Raw genomic sequence first — 19340 nt, 5'->3', positions numbered from 1 at the left:
GACAAAGAATGAGATATGAAGGTATTCAGGAATACCCATGGTTATCCTACTGTAATCTCCATCAATACGCATCATGACTACACCCCTGCTCCAAAACCTCCTCCTCATCATTCACCTCGCGCATAATCTTCATCCCAGAACTGGTCCCAATCCTGTGCGCCCCAGCCTTAAGCATCTTAACCGCATCCCGCGCACTCCGTATCCCACCACTAGCCTTAATTCTACACGCAACCCCACAAACATCCACCGCAGCCCGCATCAACCTCACCTGCTCAACACTAGCACCGCCATGCCACCCAGTACTAGTCTTAACGAAATCCGCGCCCGCCAAACAACACACAATCGTCGCATCAAGCAACTCATCCTCGCTAAGCAACGAGGCCTCCAAAATCGTCTTCAGGATAGTCGGCGCCGGCGCCGCCTTCCGCACCGCATGCACATCTTCATACACCTCCTTGTACCGGCCCTCCTTCAACAGCGAGTATCGAATGACCATGTCGAGCTCCGCGGCGCCCTGCGCAACAGCCTCTTGCGCTTCGCGCACTTTGTCGGCTGTCGGGTGTGTGCCCTCGGGGAAGCCTACGACGCAGGCGACGCCGGTTGTGGAGTTTTTGACGTGGGAGACGGCACGGGCGACGTGCTCGAGGCGCACGCAGACGGTTGCGAAGTTGGAGTCCAGAGCTTCTTGGCAGAGGGTGTCGATTTGACTGGGTTCGATTGGGGTTGAGAGGAGGGTGTGGTCTATTGTGTGGTGGATGCTTGTTGGGATTGGAGTTGCGGAGAGCGTGCTTGGTAAGGTCTTTTTCATTTTTGATAGCTTCTCTGCCCATTCGGCGTCGGTTTCTGGGATGATGCTCATGCTGGGCGGGTTGGTGGTGTGTTTGTCTTGGGTTTGGGAGAACGCTGTCGGAGTAGTTTCTGAGTATTCCTACTTGATATGTGTTTAACTCTCCGAGTACCAAGGGGAAGAGGGGTCGTCACGTGGAGGTAGTATCATCATGACGACCCACGCACGATGTTACCTTGGGGGAGAGATGCTGTCTCAGCCTGCGGCGCTAGAGGCTAGTCTCGTATATCCCTAAGGTGGAAAGTTGGGTGATTATTGGCGAAATGTTGAGTCTAGTGAACCTTGCTCAACATGTGTCTGTTTAGGACGTTGTAAGAAGAACCCTGGAAGGTAACTATAAGCTTCATTTGAGATATCAGAAATGCATGGCGGGGTGCATTGTATGCGACGAGGGTCCCCGTCCAAAAAGTCCACTTAAGTGGAGGATCGTAGAAGGTGTCGCCCTTGGTCCATATCCCATCCTCGCTATATCCCCCTAACGCGACATTTGAGTGACAATTCCCTGGCAATGTAGCCCATTCGTCTATTTACAACTTCCGCACTCCGGCCCGCGCACATCGTCCACACGGCCCAAGCGCCGCGGGCCAGATCCAGGACCTCCGCCGCCTCCTCCACCTCCACCTCCACCACCACCACCGTATGGACTCGTGCTACCTCCCCAGCGAGAGCGAGTATTATGTCTGTTGCTCGGGTTGTTGATATTGAAAGACGAGTTTTCGGCAGCGGCGTACGCGTCGAGCTGTGACAAGTCAGATTTCGATCCGATTGCGCAGGTAAATGGAACAGCGTAAGGTGGGTGAAGATAGAGGAAATAAAAGAAGGTGCCACGGTCCAGAGTGTAGTGAGAGAGATACGTACCGATAGGAGGGTAGTGAAGTAGAGGCCAAAGAAGTAGTAGATGCTCTCGATGAAGCGGGTGAGCCGCACGCTGATCGGGGGGCTGTGGAATGCGCTGGTCAGTGATTTTGGTTTATTGTTGTTGACAAAGTGGAGATCTCACGTCTCAAGAGCCACCCCGTTGGAGAAATAGACTGGCTTCTGTGGTCTGGTAGACATTGTTGCGGGCGTAGGTGGTTGTCAGAATTGAAGATAGGTGTGGATGAGGTGGAGTGATCAACGGCCGAGCCCGGGTCCACTAACAGCCGCATCTTCAAGACACTTCACTGTGTACCTAGGGACTGACCTTTAGGTTGCTCTACATATTTACTATAGAGCTTTCTCCTCCCTCAGTCATGAATTTTATTAGTTCAATGGTTATGCAAGTCTCATTTCTATGGGTATCTGAATGCTGTCTATGTAAAATGCACCAAAATCGGCAACTATTGCCCGTAATATATAACAACAAGAATCAGTTCTTCTCGTCCAATGAAACACCGATCGCATCCACCTCACTGCGAAGCTCGTCCAGTCCATGGAATCCCTCTTCGACCACCCATCGTTGACCATGAGGGTTGTGCAGCACGTGGCAGCTGGCACCAACGACCAGCAACCCTGGTGGCCGCGACCCTGCCTCCTCAAAGGCCAAGCAGACGTGCTCGAGGGTCGAGCGAATGACACGCTGATCTGGGCATGAAGCCCGCTCAACAATTGCACAGGGTGTCTCCTTAGGCCAGAGTATGCGCGACTGCGAACCAGCTTCTTCGGCGGGGAAGGAAGTGAGAGACTCCACGAGAGCAGAAATCCGGTGGAGAGCCATGAGGAAGACGACAGTTTGAGTGGGTACGTAGGTGGGAGGGTTCGGAGCAGCCCCTTTTCGGCCGGTTCCAGTGCACACGAGGACCTGGTCGGAGACGCCGCGGTGGGTTGCCGGAATATCGGCGAATAAGGATGCGCTCATGGCGCTGGTGATACCTGGCAAGACGACTGGGGAGTAGCCTTCCGCTCTGAAGAACTCAAACTCTTCTGCGCCACGTCCATAGAGATATGGGTCTCCCTGCTTCAAGCGGAGGACTTGCCGTCCCTGATTCAGAGCGGCCAGGCCCATCTGCAGGAATTCTTCCTGCGCTTGGTCTGCATTGCCGGGGAACTTTCGCGCGATGTGGACTTCGGTTCGGCGAGGGATCAGGTCCAGAACTGGGGCAGGGACGAGTTTATCCGCGAGAATAAGGTCGGCATTGTGAATTGCGTTGTAAGTAGCGCGAGTGAGTAGATCTGGATGACCAGGGCCAGAGCCGGCGAGGACGATCTTCCCCTTCCTAGATGGTGTGTTGAGACCGTCTGTGCCATTCGCAGTGCCATTCCCAGATGAATAGGCTTCCAGGATTGTATCCATATCCGCATCGGTGAGGGACACGAGCTTTCGGAGAGGCCAGTATTCGCAGATCTGAGAGAGCCAACGTACTCTTCTCGTCTTTGCGGCGACAACATCGCCTTCTGTGACCAAGTTGTTGAATGTGTGTTTTTGTGCTGTGGTATCATCATCCTCCCCATCGTATGTGTCTCCTAATCCAGCGGCATTGTCCTCCTCCCACAATCGTCGCCGTACGGCACCAAGTCTGTCGATGGCCGTGCCAAGGTTTTGAGGCAAGAAGGCGGCAATCTCCCTCCGGAGCCGAGAAGCAAGCTTACACCCCCGACCTGATGTCGTGATTCCAATGTGCAGAGGGCCGTCTGAGTATGTGGACAGTAGCGTGAAGGAACAAAGCTGCGGTGCATCTGATACATTTACGGGGATCCTGAGGCGTCGGCAGAGCTTTGAGATGTGTGAGCCTGGTGAAAGTCAGTCAAAGGTGTTCTAGGGCATGAGACAACCCGGACATACTCAAAGAGTTGTTGCTACCCAAGGTCACGAAGACCAAGTCCACAACGTGATCAACTTCTTCCCTGCCCAGGGTTGTTAAGTCCTTATCCTGGAACTCATGACGAATCCATTGAGCAGAGCCATTTGAAATATGTTCAGAAAGCGTGAAATGCATGTCATCTGTTTCCGGCGCAATGATGATCGGCTTTGCGCCGACTTCTATACTCTTTGCGCAACGAGCGGCGGCGATTGGGTTCGAACCCACGATCAAGTGAACCTGTGATTTGGTATTCCACGCAGCCATCAAGGGCGCTGGAGAGCTGGGGCATGAAGCGTCCTTCATGGCGAAGTATGGTGGGATGAAGTCAAGCCCCGCTAATAATTTCGAAGTATGAGATAGGAAGCTTTTGGACACAGAGGAGACCAGAACGCAGAAGGCTCCTGAGCACCAATACTTCAAGGGAGCTGCAGGTCTATATTAACAAATGCGAGTACCCAATTGTCTGACTTTCGAGATTTCCGCGGAGAAAGCGGCGAATATTCAATGAGTAAACGGCCAGTCACGATTGGTGATAACGAGCGATAAGGCTATCGAAGCGGGTGACGATCCTAGCTCAACAGGACGTATAAAATTCGATTAAAGTGAACGAGGAGAGTTGGATGAAGTTGTACGGAGGCAGGGTTATCGCATTGACTCATACATCCATCCATAGCACATATAACAGACATCGATATCTTTCTGCTGCAAAAAAATTGTAGATTGTACCATCGCCTTTAGCCTATTTGGGCAGATTGCGTGATTGCATGTGGCTAATGGTCACATGATCATGCGATGTCGGGACTCGGGAGGTTGTTAAAGGTTGCTTACGCTGTATACTACTCCGTAGTCAACACATGCATAGATTGGTATTTGGCTGCTGGTCGAATGGAAATACATGGATGTTTTGCACTTGTACCTTTGAAGCTCATATATTGATCTATATGACAGGTATCGTTGGACTATCGAGAGATATGGACAGTGTATACTTTATGTCAACCTTCGATTGAATCAGGAAAACGAATAACTGGTCAAATAGAACAATTCATGTTTACATTCAAATGTATATGAAGAGAAAGGCGTAGAGAAAGATGACTTGGAATGGAAGTTCAACTTCAGAAAGACAGAGTGATGTTTCGGTCACGTGAGTCAGAGCTTCCAGCTGCTAAGGGCGCAACACTGGAGCTTTAGCATCATCTCCATCCCATCCTCTATCATTTCACGAGTCTCACGTTGAGAAGCGCAACAAACGTGTCCCAAGAAATCTACTATAATATACGCTCCCATTCTTCCTAAACCAACTCGCCGGCTCCCCCAACCTCATTCGTCATCATGTCCGGCGGCCTGTTGAAGCCCGAGAAGGACTTCACCAAGGATGCCGACAAGCTCATCCCAGAGGCAGAAGATCTCGCAAAGGTACACCCAGACATGGATATTCATCCAGCACTGATACTAACGCAAGGGATTCTAGACCGATGTCCAGGGAGCGATCGATAAGCTGTTGGGTTTGGAGAAGCAATCGAGACAGGTATGACGCTGAGTGCCATCCCCATAACCAATACACCAAGACCTAATACGGAATGTTCTATTCAGGCATCTGACCTTGCCACTACCTCGCGACTCTTGATTGCCATTGTCACCATCAGCAAGAATACAGGCGACTGGAACCTTCTCAATGATCAAGTGCTACTCCTCTCCAAGAAACATGCCCAACTCAAGCAGGCCACGACGAAGATGGTCCAGACGGTGATGAAGTTCCTGGATGAGACACCCAGTGTGGAGGTCAAGATGTCCGTGATCGAGACTCTGCGCACAGTGACCGAAGGAAAGGTATGCCGAGACCCGTTACATATTGACCGGAGCGACGTTAACAATTAGTGAAGATCTTTGTTGAAGTAGAGCGGGCCCGCGTCACCCGCATACTCTCAGATATCAAGAAGAGCCAGGGCGATCTCACTTCCGCGGCCGACATCCTGTGTGAGCTGCAGGTGGAGACCTTCGGGTCAATGACGAGACGGGAAAAGACAGAGTTTATCCTGGAGCAGGTGTCTTTGTGCATTGATCGTGAAGACTGGACCCAAGCTCAAGTTCTCAGCCGAAAGATCAACAAGCGATACTTCAGCCGGAAGCCGAAGAAGTCCGCCGAGGAGATCGAGAAGCTCAAGAAGGAGGCAGATGAGCGGGAGAAGACCCGTGCGCCGGATGAGGCACCCATGGAGGTGGACGACGATGTCACGGATCTTAAGCTCCGTTATTACGAGCAGCAGATCATCTTGGCCAACCACGAAAACAAATACCTCGAAGTTTGCAAGAACTACCGAGAAGTCCTGGACACAGAAGCAGTCGAGAACAACCCAGAGCATCTGCGTGCTGTATGTATCCCCTTCCCGCAGTAGCTTGGGCCATCACTAACTCAGGTCTAGTCACTTGCCCGCGTTGTATACTACGTTGTACTGTCTCCCTACGATAATGAACAATCCGACCTCTTGCACCGCATCAAGCAAGACTCGCGATTGTCTCAAGTCCCCCAGGAATCACGTTTGCTGAAGCTCTTTACTATCCCCGAGCTGATGCGCTGGCCTATGGTCGCCGAGCAGTTTGGCCCTCACCTGTGCAGCACAGACGTGTTCGATGCCGAGGCGAAGCAGTCTACCGACAATCAAGCAAACCAGAGGTGGAAGGATCTGCGGAAGCGGGTCATTGAGCACAATGTCCGTGTAGTAGCCAAGTACTACACTCGCATCCAGATGGGGCGTTTGACCCAACTTTTGGATTTAACCGAGGAAGAGACGGAGAAGTACATCAGCGACCTAGTCACGTCGAAGACCATCTATGCTAAAATCGACCGACCCGCGCGCATGGTCAACTTTGCCAAACCCCGGGATGCCGATGATGTCCTGAACGAGTGGAGCAGTGACATGAAGAGCTTGCTGGGTCTGCTCGAGCGAATCGATCATTTGATCACCAAGGAGGAGATGATGGCCCGCATCCAGCCCACACGCAGTGACATGGGCAAGGCGCATTGAGTTGATTTGAGAAGCGTGGATGAGACTTGGACGCGGGGATGACTGCCACCGCGTGTAAAATAATTCGTCCCTAGACTCAGGAATAGTGAATCAGAGCAATGATCTATCACATATACAAGTCTTCTACTTCGTACAGTTACCAGGACAAGTCCTCATAACCATATGAAAGGCGTATATGTGCTAAATAGTCATAATCTAATGTCCAAAAGAATCTAGGGTATAAAGATCCTGCTCTGTCTATACAAAGTCCTCATCTAAAACGGCATATCCATATCATTCACATCCTCCTCCACCTCCTTCCCTTTCCCATCCGACCCTTCCATCTTCTCCCGAATGAACCGCACAACAGCATCAAGATAAGGCCTCTGACTCGGCAAAAAGTGACCACCAGGATGCCAAACAACAGACCCATCCTTCTCCGGCTCCCCGGCACAAGCCTCAACCAAAGCGCGACTCCTCGCCTCCTCCACAACAGCATCCAAAGACCCAAGCACATGCAAAACAGGCGTCTGAATAGCCGGCTCCTCATAAAAAGCCCTATACCTCGGCCCCGGCGCCCTGAACCCCGAATAACAAACCGCAAACTTAAGCTGCGGATGCTTGAACCCTTCCGCCCCAAACGGCGCCGGCATCTCCATCCCCGCCGCGCCATCGACGGCAATCTTAGAAAAATGCTCGAACGACTCTTTCCGTCCAGGCTCCAGCAGCGAAGCTACCATGGCTGCCAGCGCCGCGCCCTGCGAGAACCCGATTACGCCGTCGAAGGGGCCTTCTTCTTGCAGTGTGCGTGCGACGGATGCCAGGCCTTCTTCCAGGTCGATGTATAATGGTGGCTTTGCGGTGTTGGAGCGGCGCCACCAGGCGTAGGACTCGATTTCTTCGTCTGCGGTGCCGGTGGTGGAGGGCTCGTAGCCTGGGATGTCGGCGGGGCGGAGACGGAGGGGTCCGGTTGGGTAGATTGGGGTGACTTCGTGGAGGGGGAAAGCTTTTTGGATGTGTTTTGTTAGGGCGCGGCTTTTGGCGTGGAAGAGACTGCCGGACTGGGTGTAGCCATGAAGCATGAGGAGTTTGAGCGGTTGCCGCGTGGATGTGCCGTTGGAACCCATTGTGCTTAAGTGGCGAGTGGTAATGGTCGTAGGCTTGTAGAGGAGGGATTTCAATGGATTGGAGGTGAGGACTGTCTTGTACATTGGGAGGGGAGTCACATTCGAGGGAAAAGGGGATCTCTCCAACTCGGGTCGGTCACGATGGAGATTCGATAAGCCCTTATCGCGTAGTACTTGTACCTGGGAAGTTCCGTTCCCACGTCCATCACATCAACAAACATCCATCCAACGACACCTCTCAATATTCAACGCTTCTGTCGAGACTTTGCCGAGAAAAAAAAAAACCCCTCATCAGAATGCCTACATCGAACCTCCGAGACCTCAAGGTCAACATGCAGGCCCTCATCGCGTACATCTCCCCCACTAGTACTACACACACTCGACACCCCACCAGCCAACTTTCTCACGCAGTTCTATCTTTAAGCCCTAAGCTCATACCCCAACACTCCAAACACTCAAATCAATACTACATATAGCTAACAAGAAGACAAAAATGAACAGCGCATTCGAGGCGCACCCGCAGTGCCAGCCTCCCAACAGGAACCCCACGATCTTCTTCACGTACGACTTCATTAAGAATACGTACAACCAGATCAAGGACCTCGACGCAGACAAGTTCGCTGCCGGTGACCCGGCTATTAAGAGTGCCGTTGCCGAGGCGGATGGCCGCAATACCTTTGCCACTCTGCTTATCCATGATGGATCGGGGAAGTTGGCGGCGATGACTGGTGCCGACCCGTCGGACCGGCCTGATTTTGGACCGGAGATCAAGACTAAGGTTTCGGCTTTGGCTCAGTAAGAGTCTTCTTGGGGTTGATTTCGGGGGACGAGGGGGATGGGATCAGCTTTATGGGACTTGAGTTGCTCTTGTTTTTCTACATGGGTGACTGGTTTTATCCGGCGACTGGACCTTTATTTCTATGGAGCATAAGTTATGATGCATAAGATAGCAATACCCATATCTACGTGGGCATGGATGGACTCTGGGGTCTAGTTTACGTCTAGTTTCTTTTGATATGTGGAATCTGGACAAGACCGAGTGTCTACACTATTGACTATCCCAGGTTATGTCACAGTACACATATTCTGGTAGGCCATAGCCAATACCTGCATGTAGATTATCAGCAGCGAGATACAAATAGTACTCATACTTTTATATGGACTATTGCTGAACTGTTTGGGCTCTGCAACATCAACAATGAAATGTGGTGCGCAAGGTGGGGGAACGGGGCCCCCGCAGTCTTGGGAATGGGGCCAATGTCTGAAAGTATGGGGGGAATAATTGCAAGTTGTCTGTCCATAACCCTGACATGACATTATGTGTATATGTGTATAGGTATTTGCATTAGAGTTGGGCGCTGGTGTCAATAGACTGGGTGTAGCCTGTAGGGTACCACCGAGCACGTGCAGAACCACAAAGCCTCCAGTGTTGAGTGCCCGACTGGTGACTATTCGCCATGTTACTGCTGATATGTACGGAATAAGTGAATGGTGACAGTTTACAGCATACAAATCTACAACTGACCGTTGCACAAGGCACAACTCATAAGATTGAGCGTAGAACCCAATATACAGTCGCAGATACATTTTCACATTAAACACAAGAAGCCAGAAACTGAATAACAGAAAGCAAAGCACAAAGTCAAGCAAGGTGCCATTTTTTGTGCCAGATATCCGGAACTCCCTAGCAGAATGCTGGTTGCTTTTTTTTCAAATGCTTTTTGGGGGTCGTTGACAGGGTCGGGGCATTCCATCTTCTATCTGTCGTAACATGCAAAAACAAGAATTCAACGCTGAGAATATTAATCATCACCGTGAAATGCAAAGAAAGAATAGACGATGGAGGAAATTGGAATGGGAGAGGATCCCAAAAGGCCACATTCAAATTTGTCCTTTTCCACCAGAGGGGATATGCAGACTGACATGGTATGGAACAGAACCATATCACATCATCTGCAAATAGCACCCCCTCCAAACCCAACACCAGGAAAGAAAACATTAAGCAAAGTTGTCCGTTCATGTAGATCGGCAGGGAAGGGTGGTATTGATAAAAAAGGGTTGTTTGGTATGTGACATTTTGAAGCCCCGTAGGAAGATAGAAAGAGAGAGAGACCCAGTATATGGAACTGGGCCAGAATAGCAACTCTCTTTCCCACCGAAAACCGAAGCCGAGACGATCAAAAAAAGGTAAGAAGAGGTCAACCCCGGGTTTTGGTATTGTCATCCTAATTTCTCCATGCTAAATCTCTCTTTGACGTTTCAACCGGAACATAACAAGAAAAAAAAGTTTTTCATTTCGTTTCTCGTTTACTTGCGGCGGAAAGAGCAGCCCTCAGTGAGACGGGCCTTGCCACCGGTGGGCTGGCAGAGGACGGTCGAGCAACCGGCGCAGATGACGACAGTCTGGGCGTGCGAGAAGACGGTGGTGATGGTGAAGCAGCCGGGGCACTTCACATCCATGAAGAAGGAGCGGGGCTGGGGCACGAGGGTCTGTAGGCGAGAAAATCGAAAATCAGCCATCATTGTCCATATATTCAAGTTGTCTCCGATGTTCCATCTTTCATCCTGACGTCGAATTCCCCTTCTTCCCCGTTTGCTCCATGTTGAATAATCGGAGATTCGGGTCCGGGTCGAGTCGTGCAGAGTTTTCATTTTTCGGTCGTCCCCTGGGATCCGGATGTCTCGACATCTTTCGTGTTGTATTTCGGAGTTCGGGTGGTTTTGCATACCTTAAGCTTGTGCTTGCGAGCCTCGGCCTGAGGGGTGGGGTTGAGGAGATCGACCGCGAGAACCTAACGACGACAGCATGTTAGCATTGAGACGTTAAAATTTGCGATAATCCGGGTTGTTTCAGTCGTCTCCCCTCCAAGGGTATCGCTTCGAGCAAGGACCGGAAAATCAGGGCGAAAATGGGAGCTCACCATCTTGACGAGTGAAAGTCGATCAGCGAGATAGTTGATTAATGGCGCTGATGGCGATGGCCTTGTGTGATGCGGATGAGGTGGTCTTCCAAGAGAACTCTGAAGGGATTTGGACCACTTTGGGTGGAGGTAGGGCTTTGTGCCAGTTTGTGCCCTCGCTTGTCCTGATTGGGGAAGGTGGCGGACTTTCCACCAATCAAAATCTGCTTAGATAAGTCACTGATGTAAGCACAACTTCAATCGCGGGATCCGGGTGGAGACATCAATTCCGCTGCGGGCAGGCAGTCAGGTGCTTCGTGATTTTTCTACAACATTCAAGAAACGAATTGAAACAATATTACAACGTTGCGTATTCTATCGCTAAATTTGCCACCTGAAACTACCTGCTCAGGTGGAAGGAAAACAAGACCTATTTACTGAAAACGTCATCAGGCATTACTCTGTCCAACGCTCGTTCTCAAGTATCGACTGATACTCGATTCTTCCACTTAGCTCCCATGGAGCTGTCCTGGCCTGTGGTGATTGGAGGTTGAACTGCTTCTCACTCACACGCCCGCCAACTACTTCGGAGCTGACCTATAATAACGCTATTTGGTCTTCTTCGACATGCCGTTCTTGCGCTCGGTCTCTTCGACAAATGGGTACTTGATCGTGAGGCACCAGATATCGATGTAATCGCATATCGTGGTGATAATATCGTACTGGAAGACAATCAAAATCAGCAGTCACACGCAAGGAAACAGGAACGAAAACATACCACGAAGCTTCCGTATACACCAACGGCCAGGCCCAAGCATCCGAACACAAATGCCACCTGCCCAACACCATATCCAAGCACGGGGGCAGACCACAAGCCGACCGCAGCTCCAGCGCTGTCCAACACACCCAGAGCGAGGGGGTATATCAGGACGTTTTGGTAGGGGAAGCTCGTCTGAGTGAGGTGGCCGATGATGATCCGACCGACGGAATAGGCATTGACGAGACTAACAAACAGTCCGAAGGGAATGGTGTAGTTGTGCAGAATCGCCGGGTGCAGATACAGGTAGACGGGGATAAGAGTCCAGATAGCGACCAAGGGAAGCAGGCCGTACAGCGGTGCGATAGGGTCCTGGCCTCGCTGGCGACGCACCTTCATGACATGCATGATGCTCGAGGTGATGGCGAAGCAGAGCACAATACCACCGTAGACCAGGTACCATTCCGTGAAGGGCATGTTGTACACACGGCTTGAGAGGAAGCTGGGCTTAGACACACCGAAGGTCTCCAGCATGGACTGGTGCCAGAAGCTGCCACCGCCCACATAGGCGGTAAACCCATAAACCGCGCAGAGTGTCAGGACGCCCTCGACGGGGCCTGAGATCACGCCCAGGGTGAGGATCTGGGTGTAGTACTCGTCCCATGTTTGGACGTAGAACGTCATCGTTGCTGCGCCTGTCAGAAATGATTCAATCTTTGAGCACGGGAAGGGCTAGGCTTACCGCCGAATAGCGCGAGGAAGGTCGTCCAGGACTGGCCCAGGTTCATTGCGGCCGCGAAAACCAAGACACCGAGACCGGTGTTGCATGCATCGACACCTAGCAACGCAGGAGCGAAGTGTTAGCCGCACATCATTTCAGCCTCTTTTCGTCTTGTCTTCGGTAACCCACTGTGATCAAAGAGCTCGCCCAATGGACCACTTTGTCTCGTCCTCCGTCTGTAGCGCCATAGTGTCAGTAGAGTGACCCTCAACTTTACAACCGAAAAGGAGCATGAACATACGCCTGCATGCCATCTACAGCATCGAAGGTCTGGTATAGGAACAAGCCGATGGCGCAACTGGCATAGACCCAGGGAGGGCAATCCGTATCCAAGTTCGGGTTATACCACATAACAGTGAAGAAATTAATCACCACGAACATGAAACCGGTGAGGGTGATCTACCAAACGAGCGAGAATTAGATTATGCTCTTGTGGCTTCAATTGAAGCAGTGGTCGCATGGGCAAGACTTACGGCATTGGGTCTGTAGACACGCGAATAAGAGAATAAGAGTTAGTCACATTGCGCTGCGTATAGATCGATCGTAATGGAAGGGAAACATTGCCAGAGAATAGATCAAGGCTTCTAAGCGGGCAGGGAAAGCCCGCAACGAGATTGTACTTCCACGCACACCGAAGCCCAGGGAACAAAATCAGGAGAGAGAGAGTAGTATACTTACGCCATCCCCATGGGGAAACAGCGAATCACGCATTTGTTGTAGAAGGGCTTGAGAATAAACCGACTGACGGGCGAATGGTCGACTCCAGCATATTTGTAGTTCTTGAGATTCGCCAACTCATGCTGTCGGATGTACACCATTCTCTGGCTTGGTTTGCGCGTCTGGGTACGCGCGGTTGTCTATTATTGGGGTATATCGTTCCGAGCGCAAGGCATATAATCGATGGGATGGCCGCGGTGGTGTTCGCATGCAAATACGCGCAGTTGGTCTGTCGCGAGACGTAAACGCGTGGTCAGGCTCGAGTAATGAGAGGATGGTGATGGAGGGAGATATCGCCGGGGAAATGAAATGGGAAACAAAGGAAGGTATGAAAAAAGAGATTGGATCTCGTTAGAAACAAATAGCCGTCACGCGGGTCTATGGGGCTTGATCTCAAAAGATCGGCATTAGACAGACAGGAGAGGCCACTTGGTCCCGATGTTTTTTGTTTTCTTGTAACTTTTTTTCTGCCGGCGGAGTGTTGAGGTTTTGGATCAGCCGTGGAGATGAGATATCATGTTTACCTCTAAGGCTCTAACTATATGGACATTGAAGAGAACTTCACTGTCTTCTAAATATGTTCTTTCATTACCCTATACTTATTGAAAGTTCGGCAGTCCACGTGCAGATCGATACGAATCGTATTTACGGCGTCGTACCTTTGCTATCTGAGCGTACCGCCGTACCCCCAATGAAACGTCAGTACGTCACCCATCATCGAGAATTCGAGATCATCCGCGACAAAGAGTGGGGTTATCCGAGGGCCATCGGTCGGCTGTCATCAGTACTCTACGGACATATGGGAGAACTGAAGCTCTTTCATGAAGGTTTGATGTTTGATTGGATCCAACACATGCTTTGATGCCTAGGTACACAATACAGAGTAGGATGCACGAGAAGTCTGAGACGCTCCATCTCATACATCCAGAAGGAAAAGAAAATATAAGAATACGGCAGTAGAGAGAGACTCATCCCCGCTCCCCGCATTGCTGCATCTTGGCTTGCATAACGAATATCCCTCGGAAGCAAGAGTCCAAGAATTCAAAGAGAACGCTTTAACCGGCGTCTCAACTTAGCCGACAGGGCTCCAGGGCATCGGGACAAGAATCCGACTCTGCATGGTTTGAATGAGGGGGACAGTCTTGTGAACCGTCTCCGCCCAACCCTCGACCTCCCACGACTGTTCGCGGCGGATCTTGCGTTCCTCGAGGTTTGCAAACTGCCACAGGTGGTGCACTGTATTCAACTCGCCAATTTGCACAAACCACGCGCCCACACCCTCCATCACCTCGCGGCGAGCTGTGAGCCCACGGCGCCAGTGTGTCTCCCACTCCAAGAGGTTACCCGGGTGCAGTGTGTACGACCGAAGCTCAAACAGACCACCGAGACGGCGAGGTGGGGTGGTTGGCCAGAATGAGAATTCCTGCATCAATGAGGTCTTCTTGCTCTTGATTAGGGACTTGAGTTTGCGATCGAAGTCACGGAACTCTGGGTGTTCCGAAATGTTGTGAAGCGAGGCATGGTAGCCTTCGTAGCGTTGGTATTCCCAGATGTGGACTGTTTAAATAGAAACAAGGGTCAGCCCGCAATCAAATGTCAGATTACGCGAGTTCGGCGCTTACCAAAGGTATCGTTGTCGCCCACTTGCGTCCGCCAGCTGCCTACGAGGTTGACACGGTTCTCCTCGGTCCCGGCCATGCGTGGGTACCACTGGCCAACCAGGTCCACATATTCATCGACCTTGTCGGGTTTCACGTCGTGCATGACGATAGAATGGACGTATTTGCCGCGAGCTAGGACCTGCGAGAAGGAGCGCTCCATGTCCTTGTCAAAGTGCTGGCCCTCCTTGGTGCCGTAGATGAGTGAGGATAGAGGGCCACGCTTGGTGGTGGATTCTTGATTGTGTTCATTCCCTAGAAAACGGTGCGTCGAGAGTGAGCCCAGTGCCTTGTGATCAAGCGCTGCGGCGGCATCAAAAGCAGGGCGAAGACCATCTTGACTCGCATTGCTCACTTGCGGAGCAGTGGGAGCGTACTCACGGGAAGGGGTAGATGAAGAAACAGAAGCATTGACAGACTGACTCTCTTGCTCTCTTCTCACACGAGCTTGTTCCAGGTTCTCGCGGAACTCTTTCTGTCTTCTGAGGAACTCCTCAGCCGAGTCAGGTGTAAGATCTCGGATGGACGGAGCTCGGTAGGCCACAGCCGACGAGCTAAAGGTCGCAGCAGCGAGGTCGCTGAGCGGACTGTGCGAACTGTGCGTGGGCCCAACATGATGTGGAAAACAATCAAGGAACAAAAACGCGCTTCACAAAGATGGGATTCGGAAGTTCAAAATAAGCTAGGAAGGAATGCTGTTGTTTGAAGGAGTGAGAAAGAAGAGGGAGAGACAAGATGTGTGGAGAAGGGAAGAGAGGGGGAGTAGAGTGGAGAGGTAAGAGCAGGGATTGGGGGAAGGTACTGTTTTGAAGGGGGCACACGATGATCCGGGGTTGTGTGCACCGATTGAGCGGCAGAGTATGAGAATGCAACCTGGAACACAACGGGCAGTACGGAACGGGTAATTGACGGGGGGAAGAGGATAAAATTAATCCGGTGAGAATTGATTTGGTACGGAGTAGATGAACAGGAGTAGCTTATGTGCGGGGAAATAGCTTCCCCGAGTTCCTCGTACTGAGTACTGACGACATGCTGTGCTGGTAGCCTCGGGGCAGATCAGGGCCAATCTACACTAAAAATGTGGATAATGATGACATCGCTGGGAGGTATTTGGTACGTGGGGCTTAGGATCATCAGTGCTACGGTCTACCTACAGAGTACATCGTACTCCGTACATGATAAAATGTTGCTGTACTGTGTACTAGACAGATATCTGTCAAAAGGCAGGCTTAAATTACTACTTTCTAATAGGTAATACAGGTAGCGATTATGCTCAGAAAGACATAGCGGCAGCATCCAACCATGAATGAGATTTCTTTCCCTCGTGTTAAGGGTCAGCCGGCGGTCTACGCAGTAGTTCTATACTGATGGAGAGACCCTAGTCATCAATAAGATCATAGGAGACAAAACAACCATGCGAGTAGTAGAATACAGAATAGATGCAAAAGATATGCCATACCCGTGAACATTGCCATAACGAAACCTCTTATTCCCACGCTCTTGCATCACTCTATCAACCCTATGGGCATGTACTTCAGTCCCGCACGCCATTTCAAATTCCTAAGGCTGTAAAGTAATAACGATGGTCGATGATAGCCACATTTCCTCTACAAAGGGACAATAGGTTGGAAGAATAGTAATGACGTCGCGACCGAATAAACTCCTGCCCAGACAGTGGGCCAGACCGAGTAATGGGACACCGCCCGTGTCAGCAGTTCTCGATCCTCCTCCTCTGCGAAGCTTCATGATTACTGCTTTTGGTTCTCCAATCCTGCAAAAATGACTGAATCACTCAACCCACCACTGTCCTACGAGGCATCTGCGACAACCACCCATCCTCATGTCGCAACCTCATTGCCATCTGAGGTCATCTCATGCCTCAAGAACTCCCGCTTCGTGAGTACATCCCCCACAGCCCGGGGGCTCAGTAACCCGATAACCATAACCAATCCATCGAAAAACTGACCATACCTGCCTCAATCAAGTTGCACCTGGCAACATGTGACGACAAAACGCCCCATATCTCACTGATGTCCTACACCTACCTCCCCTCGACGCCGTTCGACCCGCACCCCACCATCATCATGACCACGAACCCCGCATCGCGGAAAACCAACCACCTGCTGTCTAACCCGCGAGTCTCGCTGCTGGTCCACGACTGGGTGTCACATCGCCCGCCGACCCGGGCCCCCACGCACGGTGACCGCGATGGCTCCCCACCACCCGCCGCTACCCGCTCATCGCTTGCGAGCCTGCTGCTGAATCTGAACACCAGCGCTCTGTCCAGCATCTCGACTACCATTACAGGTGAGGCGCGGTTCTTGGAATCTGGTTCGGAGGAGGAGGCGTGGTGCAAGGATCGTCATTTGGAGAACAATACTTTCGAGGAGGAAGAGATTACCCTCTTTGGTCAGCAGCAGCAGCAGCAGGATCCGAGTCGGAGACGGCCTAGTCTCTCGATTGATTCTGATGTGCAGGTGGTTACTGTAAGGGTTACTGAGGGTCGCATTGCTGATTGGAAAGGTGGTGTGCGCGACTGGGTTCTGCTTCCTGCTGAGCAGCAGGATGCTGGGTTGGTCAATGGCGTGGCTTCCTCATAGTTTGGGTTCATGCCTGTGTCGCTATTGCGATGATATGTCTCCAGACTGTGTGGAAAATTACCGTTTGGCCCTTCAACCCATATCTTTCGATCCAATGTATGAATCTACATCTCATTCGATAGGTCGGTCTATCCAGGATTGTCTAGCCAGTGTTGTTCTGCATCATCCAAAAGCCTAGAAAGCGCAAGAAATATGAATTGAATTTAGTTCAGAAAGGCTGGACATAAAAGCTCGTAATGGGCAATGCCCAAGTCCAATCTCGCTGCCACTTATCGACCCTTATCGGAGCAGCTTCTCCGCAAACCAACCTCGTCCGCGGACAACACAACCTCTCCCACAACCCTCATTAACTACTCCGTACACCCAAAGATCCAATATCCTACCACTACCCGAAGTATCCGGCAACAAACCAAACCAGAATGAGACTCGCCCACCTCCACCTCCCAAACACCACGCCCTTCAACCGCGTCTCTCAAATCCAACAAGCCCTCACAACCCGCCTCCTCACGCACAAAAAGCTCACCTCCGCACACTCCCTCACCTCCCAAGAGCCGAATTTCACACTACCCAACACACCACCTCCACCCCCGGACCCAACAATCATAACCTTCACCCCCAACCCCGTCTACACAACCGGGCGCCGCGACCTACCACCCTCAAACACAAGCCCACCAACAACAACCACAAACCTCTCCCTCCCCCCAGCCCTGGAACCCATCCGCTCCCTGCTCACATCGGACGGCACCAACCCGCCGAAGGCAGAGTACCGCCCGACGCTCCGCGGGGGTCAGACGACGTACCATGGACCAGGGCAGATGGTTGCGTATACGATCCTGGATCTGAAGAGACTGGGTCTAACGCCGCGGTGTCATATACGGGTTTTGGAGAATAGTGTGATTGATTTACTGGGCAGGTATGGGGTTGAGGGGTTCACGACTGAGGATCCTGGGGTTTGGGTTTCTGGTGGGCAGGGGAGGGAGCAGGCGAAGAAGATTACGGCTGTTGGGGTGCATTTGAGGAGGAATATTAGTAGTTTTGGGATTGGGTTGAATGTTACGGATGAGCCGATGTGGTTCTTTAAGCAGATTGTTGCTTGTGGGCTTGAGGGGAAGGAGGCGACTAGTTTGCAAGGGGTTGGGGTTGGGGGTTTGGAGATTGGGGATGTTGCGGATGGGTTTGTGGAGAGGTTTGTTGAGAGGGTTAATAAGAATTTTGCTTGTGGGGGAGGGCTCAGTGGGGGAGAGGATTGAGGAGGTTTATCGGGTTGGTGAGGAGGATTTGCTGGGTTCTTCCTAGGGTGTTCTGTTGGCGATGTGAATGTTGGAGTCTGGGGAGCTTGTGGAACCTGTGTATGTACTTATCCGGGCTGATCGTGAGGGTGGAGGGCTATTGCCTATTGTGGGTTCAGTGGGTGGCCTGGATCATGATGGGATGCAATGTATGTATAACCCCTAATGCGGATCTGCATGGAGGTTTTTGTTTTATGAGATGGTCATGTTGCGAATTAGCCTGCGTCGGTGATTGAAAGCAGGTTTAAAGTGGAGGGGAATGGGTGGTAGGACCTTGGAGTACTCATACACCAGGAAGGGGTGGGTAAGCTGAAAGGCACAGGTAGTAACTGCCGGCAGGTAGGTCACAGCGGCGGCATCGGCAGTTGTGGAACCAGTCTAAGGCATCGTTGACTCATTTTTGGTGTTTTGCATGTGCCTGGTCGGAGTTCACGAGGTGTCTAGAGGCCTAGAGGAGATCTGACACCAAGTCCCGCGTGAGAATAGCCTGAAGATGTCAAAGAGCTGACAGCGTCTGGGTGGCTGACCCTGGCTTGAGGGCACGGTTGTCCTTGGCTCTGTACGGAACAGTAAGCTTTGTCGGCGATGATTGTAGTTGATGCATCAGCGGGTTTGGCTGAGCAAGTGGACGCCTCGAGCTCAAGGCGTACCCCGGGAAGCCATCTGTTTGCTCTTTGTCAATTCCCATCGCGCGCTGATACTGCGCCTCCGTCGATCACAGGAGCATATTGTCAAAGGAACCCAAGTCTCGCTATACAAGGTCAGTGGCAAGAACCTGGCCTTGTGGTGTGAAGCGAGCATAGGCCTTGGCCTTGTATTGCAATAAGTCGCATGAAAGATAATCAAAATCAACAATATTATATTTGTGTATCATAATCAACG

General features: G+C 51.4%; 11 protein-coding genes across 11 annotated transcripts; 4 read left to right on the top strand and 7 right to left on the bottom strand.

The window, feature by feature from the left end:
• Positions 1 to 61: 61 nt before the first annotated feature.
• N7515_008047 (2-deoxyribose-5-phosphate aldolase) lies at positions 62 to 859 on the bottom strand (the record flags this gene model as incomplete). The annotated part of the gene is made up of 1 exon (XM_056668791.1): positions 62 to 859. The coding sequence occupies one exon, from the start codon at positions 857 to 859 to the stop codon at positions 62 to 64; it is 798 nt and encodes a 265-aa protein (XP_056518621.1).
• Positions 860 to 1370: 511 nt separating this feature from the next.
• On the bottom strand, positions 1371 to 1903 carry N7515_008046 (uncharacterized protein; the record flags this gene model as incomplete). The annotated part of the gene is made up of 3 exons (XM_056668790.1): positions 1371 to 1586; positions 1706 to 1787; positions 1848 to 1903. 3 exons carry the CDS (start codon positions 1901 to 1903, stop codon positions 1371 to 1373), a joined length of 354 nt encoding a protein of 117 aa, XP_056518620.1.
• Positions 1904 to 2195: 292 nt separating this feature from the next.
• On the bottom strand, positions 2196 to 3930 carry N7515_008045 (putative siroheme synthase; the record flags this gene model as incomplete). The annotated part of the gene is made up of 2 exons (XM_056668789.1): positions 2196 to 3556; positions 3609 to 3930. 2 exons carry the CDS (start codon positions 3928 to 3930, stop codon positions 2196 to 2198), a joined length of 1683 nt encoding a protein of 560 aa, XP_056518619.1.
• A 1026-nt stretch (positions 3931 to 4956) lies between these two features.
• Positions 4957 to 6650, top strand: N7515_008044 (proteasome regulatory particle lid subunit RPN5; the record flags this gene model as incomplete). Its single annotated transcript, XM_056668788.1, has 5 exons — positions 4957 to 5040; positions 5096 to 5152; positions 5218 to 5454; positions 5508 to 5996; positions 6048 to 6650. 5 exons carry the CDS (start codon positions 4957 to 4959, stop codon positions 6648 to 6650), a joined length of 1470 nt encoding a protein of 489 aa, XP_056518618.1.
• A 254-nt stretch (positions 6651 to 6904) lies between these two features.
• N7515_008043 (alpha/beta hydrolase) lies at positions 6905 to 7840 on the bottom strand (the record flags this gene model as incomplete). The annotated part of the gene is made up of 1 exon (XM_056668787.1): positions 6905 to 7840. The coding sequence occupies one exon, from the start codon at positions 7838 to 7840 to the stop codon at positions 6905 to 6907; it is 936 nt and encodes a 311-aa protein (XP_056518617.1).
• Positions 7841 to 8249: 409 nt separating this feature from the next.
• On the top strand, positions 8250 to 8555 carry N7515_008042 (uncharacterized protein; the record flags this gene model as incomplete). Its single annotated transcript, XM_056668786.1, has 1 exon — positions 8250 to 8555. The coding sequence occupies one exon, from the start codon at positions 8250 to 8252 to the stop codon at positions 8553 to 8555; it is 306 nt and encodes a 101-aa protein (XP_056518616.1).
• A 1508-nt stretch (positions 8556 to 10063) lies between these two features.
• Positions 10064 to 10680, bottom strand: N7515_008041 (40S ribosomal protein eS27; the record flags this gene model as incomplete). Its single annotated transcript, XM_056668785.1, has 3 exons — positions 10064 to 10246; positions 10486 to 10548; positions 10678 to 10680. 3 exons carry the CDS (start codon positions 10678 to 10680, stop codon positions 10064 to 10066), a joined length of 249 nt encoding a protein of 82 aa, XP_056518615.1.
• A 584-nt stretch (positions 10681 to 11264) lies between these two features.
• Positions 11265 to 13012, bottom strand: N7515_008040 (aminoalcoholphosphotransferase; the record flags this gene model as incomplete). Its single annotated transcript, XM_056668784.1, has 7 exons — positions 11265 to 11378; positions 11435 to 12102; positions 12156 to 12251; positions 12324 to 12370; positions 12436 to 12593; positions 12668 to 12677; positions 12873 to 13012. The coding sequence occupies 7 exons, from the start codon at positions 13010 to 13012 to the stop codon at positions 11265 to 11267; spliced, it is 1233 nt and encodes a 410-aa protein (XP_056518614.1).
• A 971-nt stretch (positions 13013 to 13983) lies between these two features.
• On the bottom strand, positions 13984 to 15184 carry N7515_008039 (NIPSNAP family protein; the record flags this gene model as incomplete). The annotated part of the gene is given in 3 exon segments (XM_056668783.1): positions 13984 to 14468; positions 14534 to 15085; positions 15097 to 15184. The coding sequence occupies 3 exon segments, from the start codon at positions 15182 to 15184 to the stop codon at positions 13984 to 13986; spliced, it is 1125 nt and encodes a 374-aa protein (XP_056518613.1).
• A 1164-nt stretch (positions 15185 to 16348) lies between these two features.
• Positions 16349 to 17169, top strand: N7515_008038 (pyridoxamine 5'-phosphate oxidase family protein; the record flags this gene model as incomplete). The annotated part of the gene is made up of 2 exons (XM_056668782.1): positions 16349 to 16465; positions 16555 to 17169. 2 exons carry the CDS (start codon positions 16349 to 16351, stop codon positions 17167 to 17169), a joined length of 732 nt encoding a protein of 243 aa, XP_056518612.1.
• A 419-nt stretch (positions 17170 to 17588) lies between these two features.
• Positions 17589 to 18419, top strand: N7515_008037 (lipoyl(octanoyl) transferase LIP2; the record flags this gene model as incomplete). The annotated part of the gene is made up of 1 exon (XM_056668781.1): positions 17589 to 18419. One exon carries the CDS (start codon positions 17589 to 17591, stop codon positions 18417 to 18419), a length of 831 nt encoding a protein of 276 aa, XP_056518611.1.
• Positions 18420 to 19340: the final 921 nt, after the last annotated feature.

Source organism: Penicillium bovifimosum (assembly GCF_028826915.1).
Source record: "Penicillium bovifimosum strain IBT 22155 chromosome Unknown utg000006l_segment0_segment0, whole genome shotgun sequence".
Taxonomy (NCBI): Eukaryota; Fungi; Ascomycota; class Eurotiomycetes; order Eurotiales; family Aspergillaceae; genus Penicillium; species Penicillium bovifimosum.
Note: the sequence above shows the minus strand (reverse complement) of the source record. Positions and strands in the feature narration are given on the sequence as shown.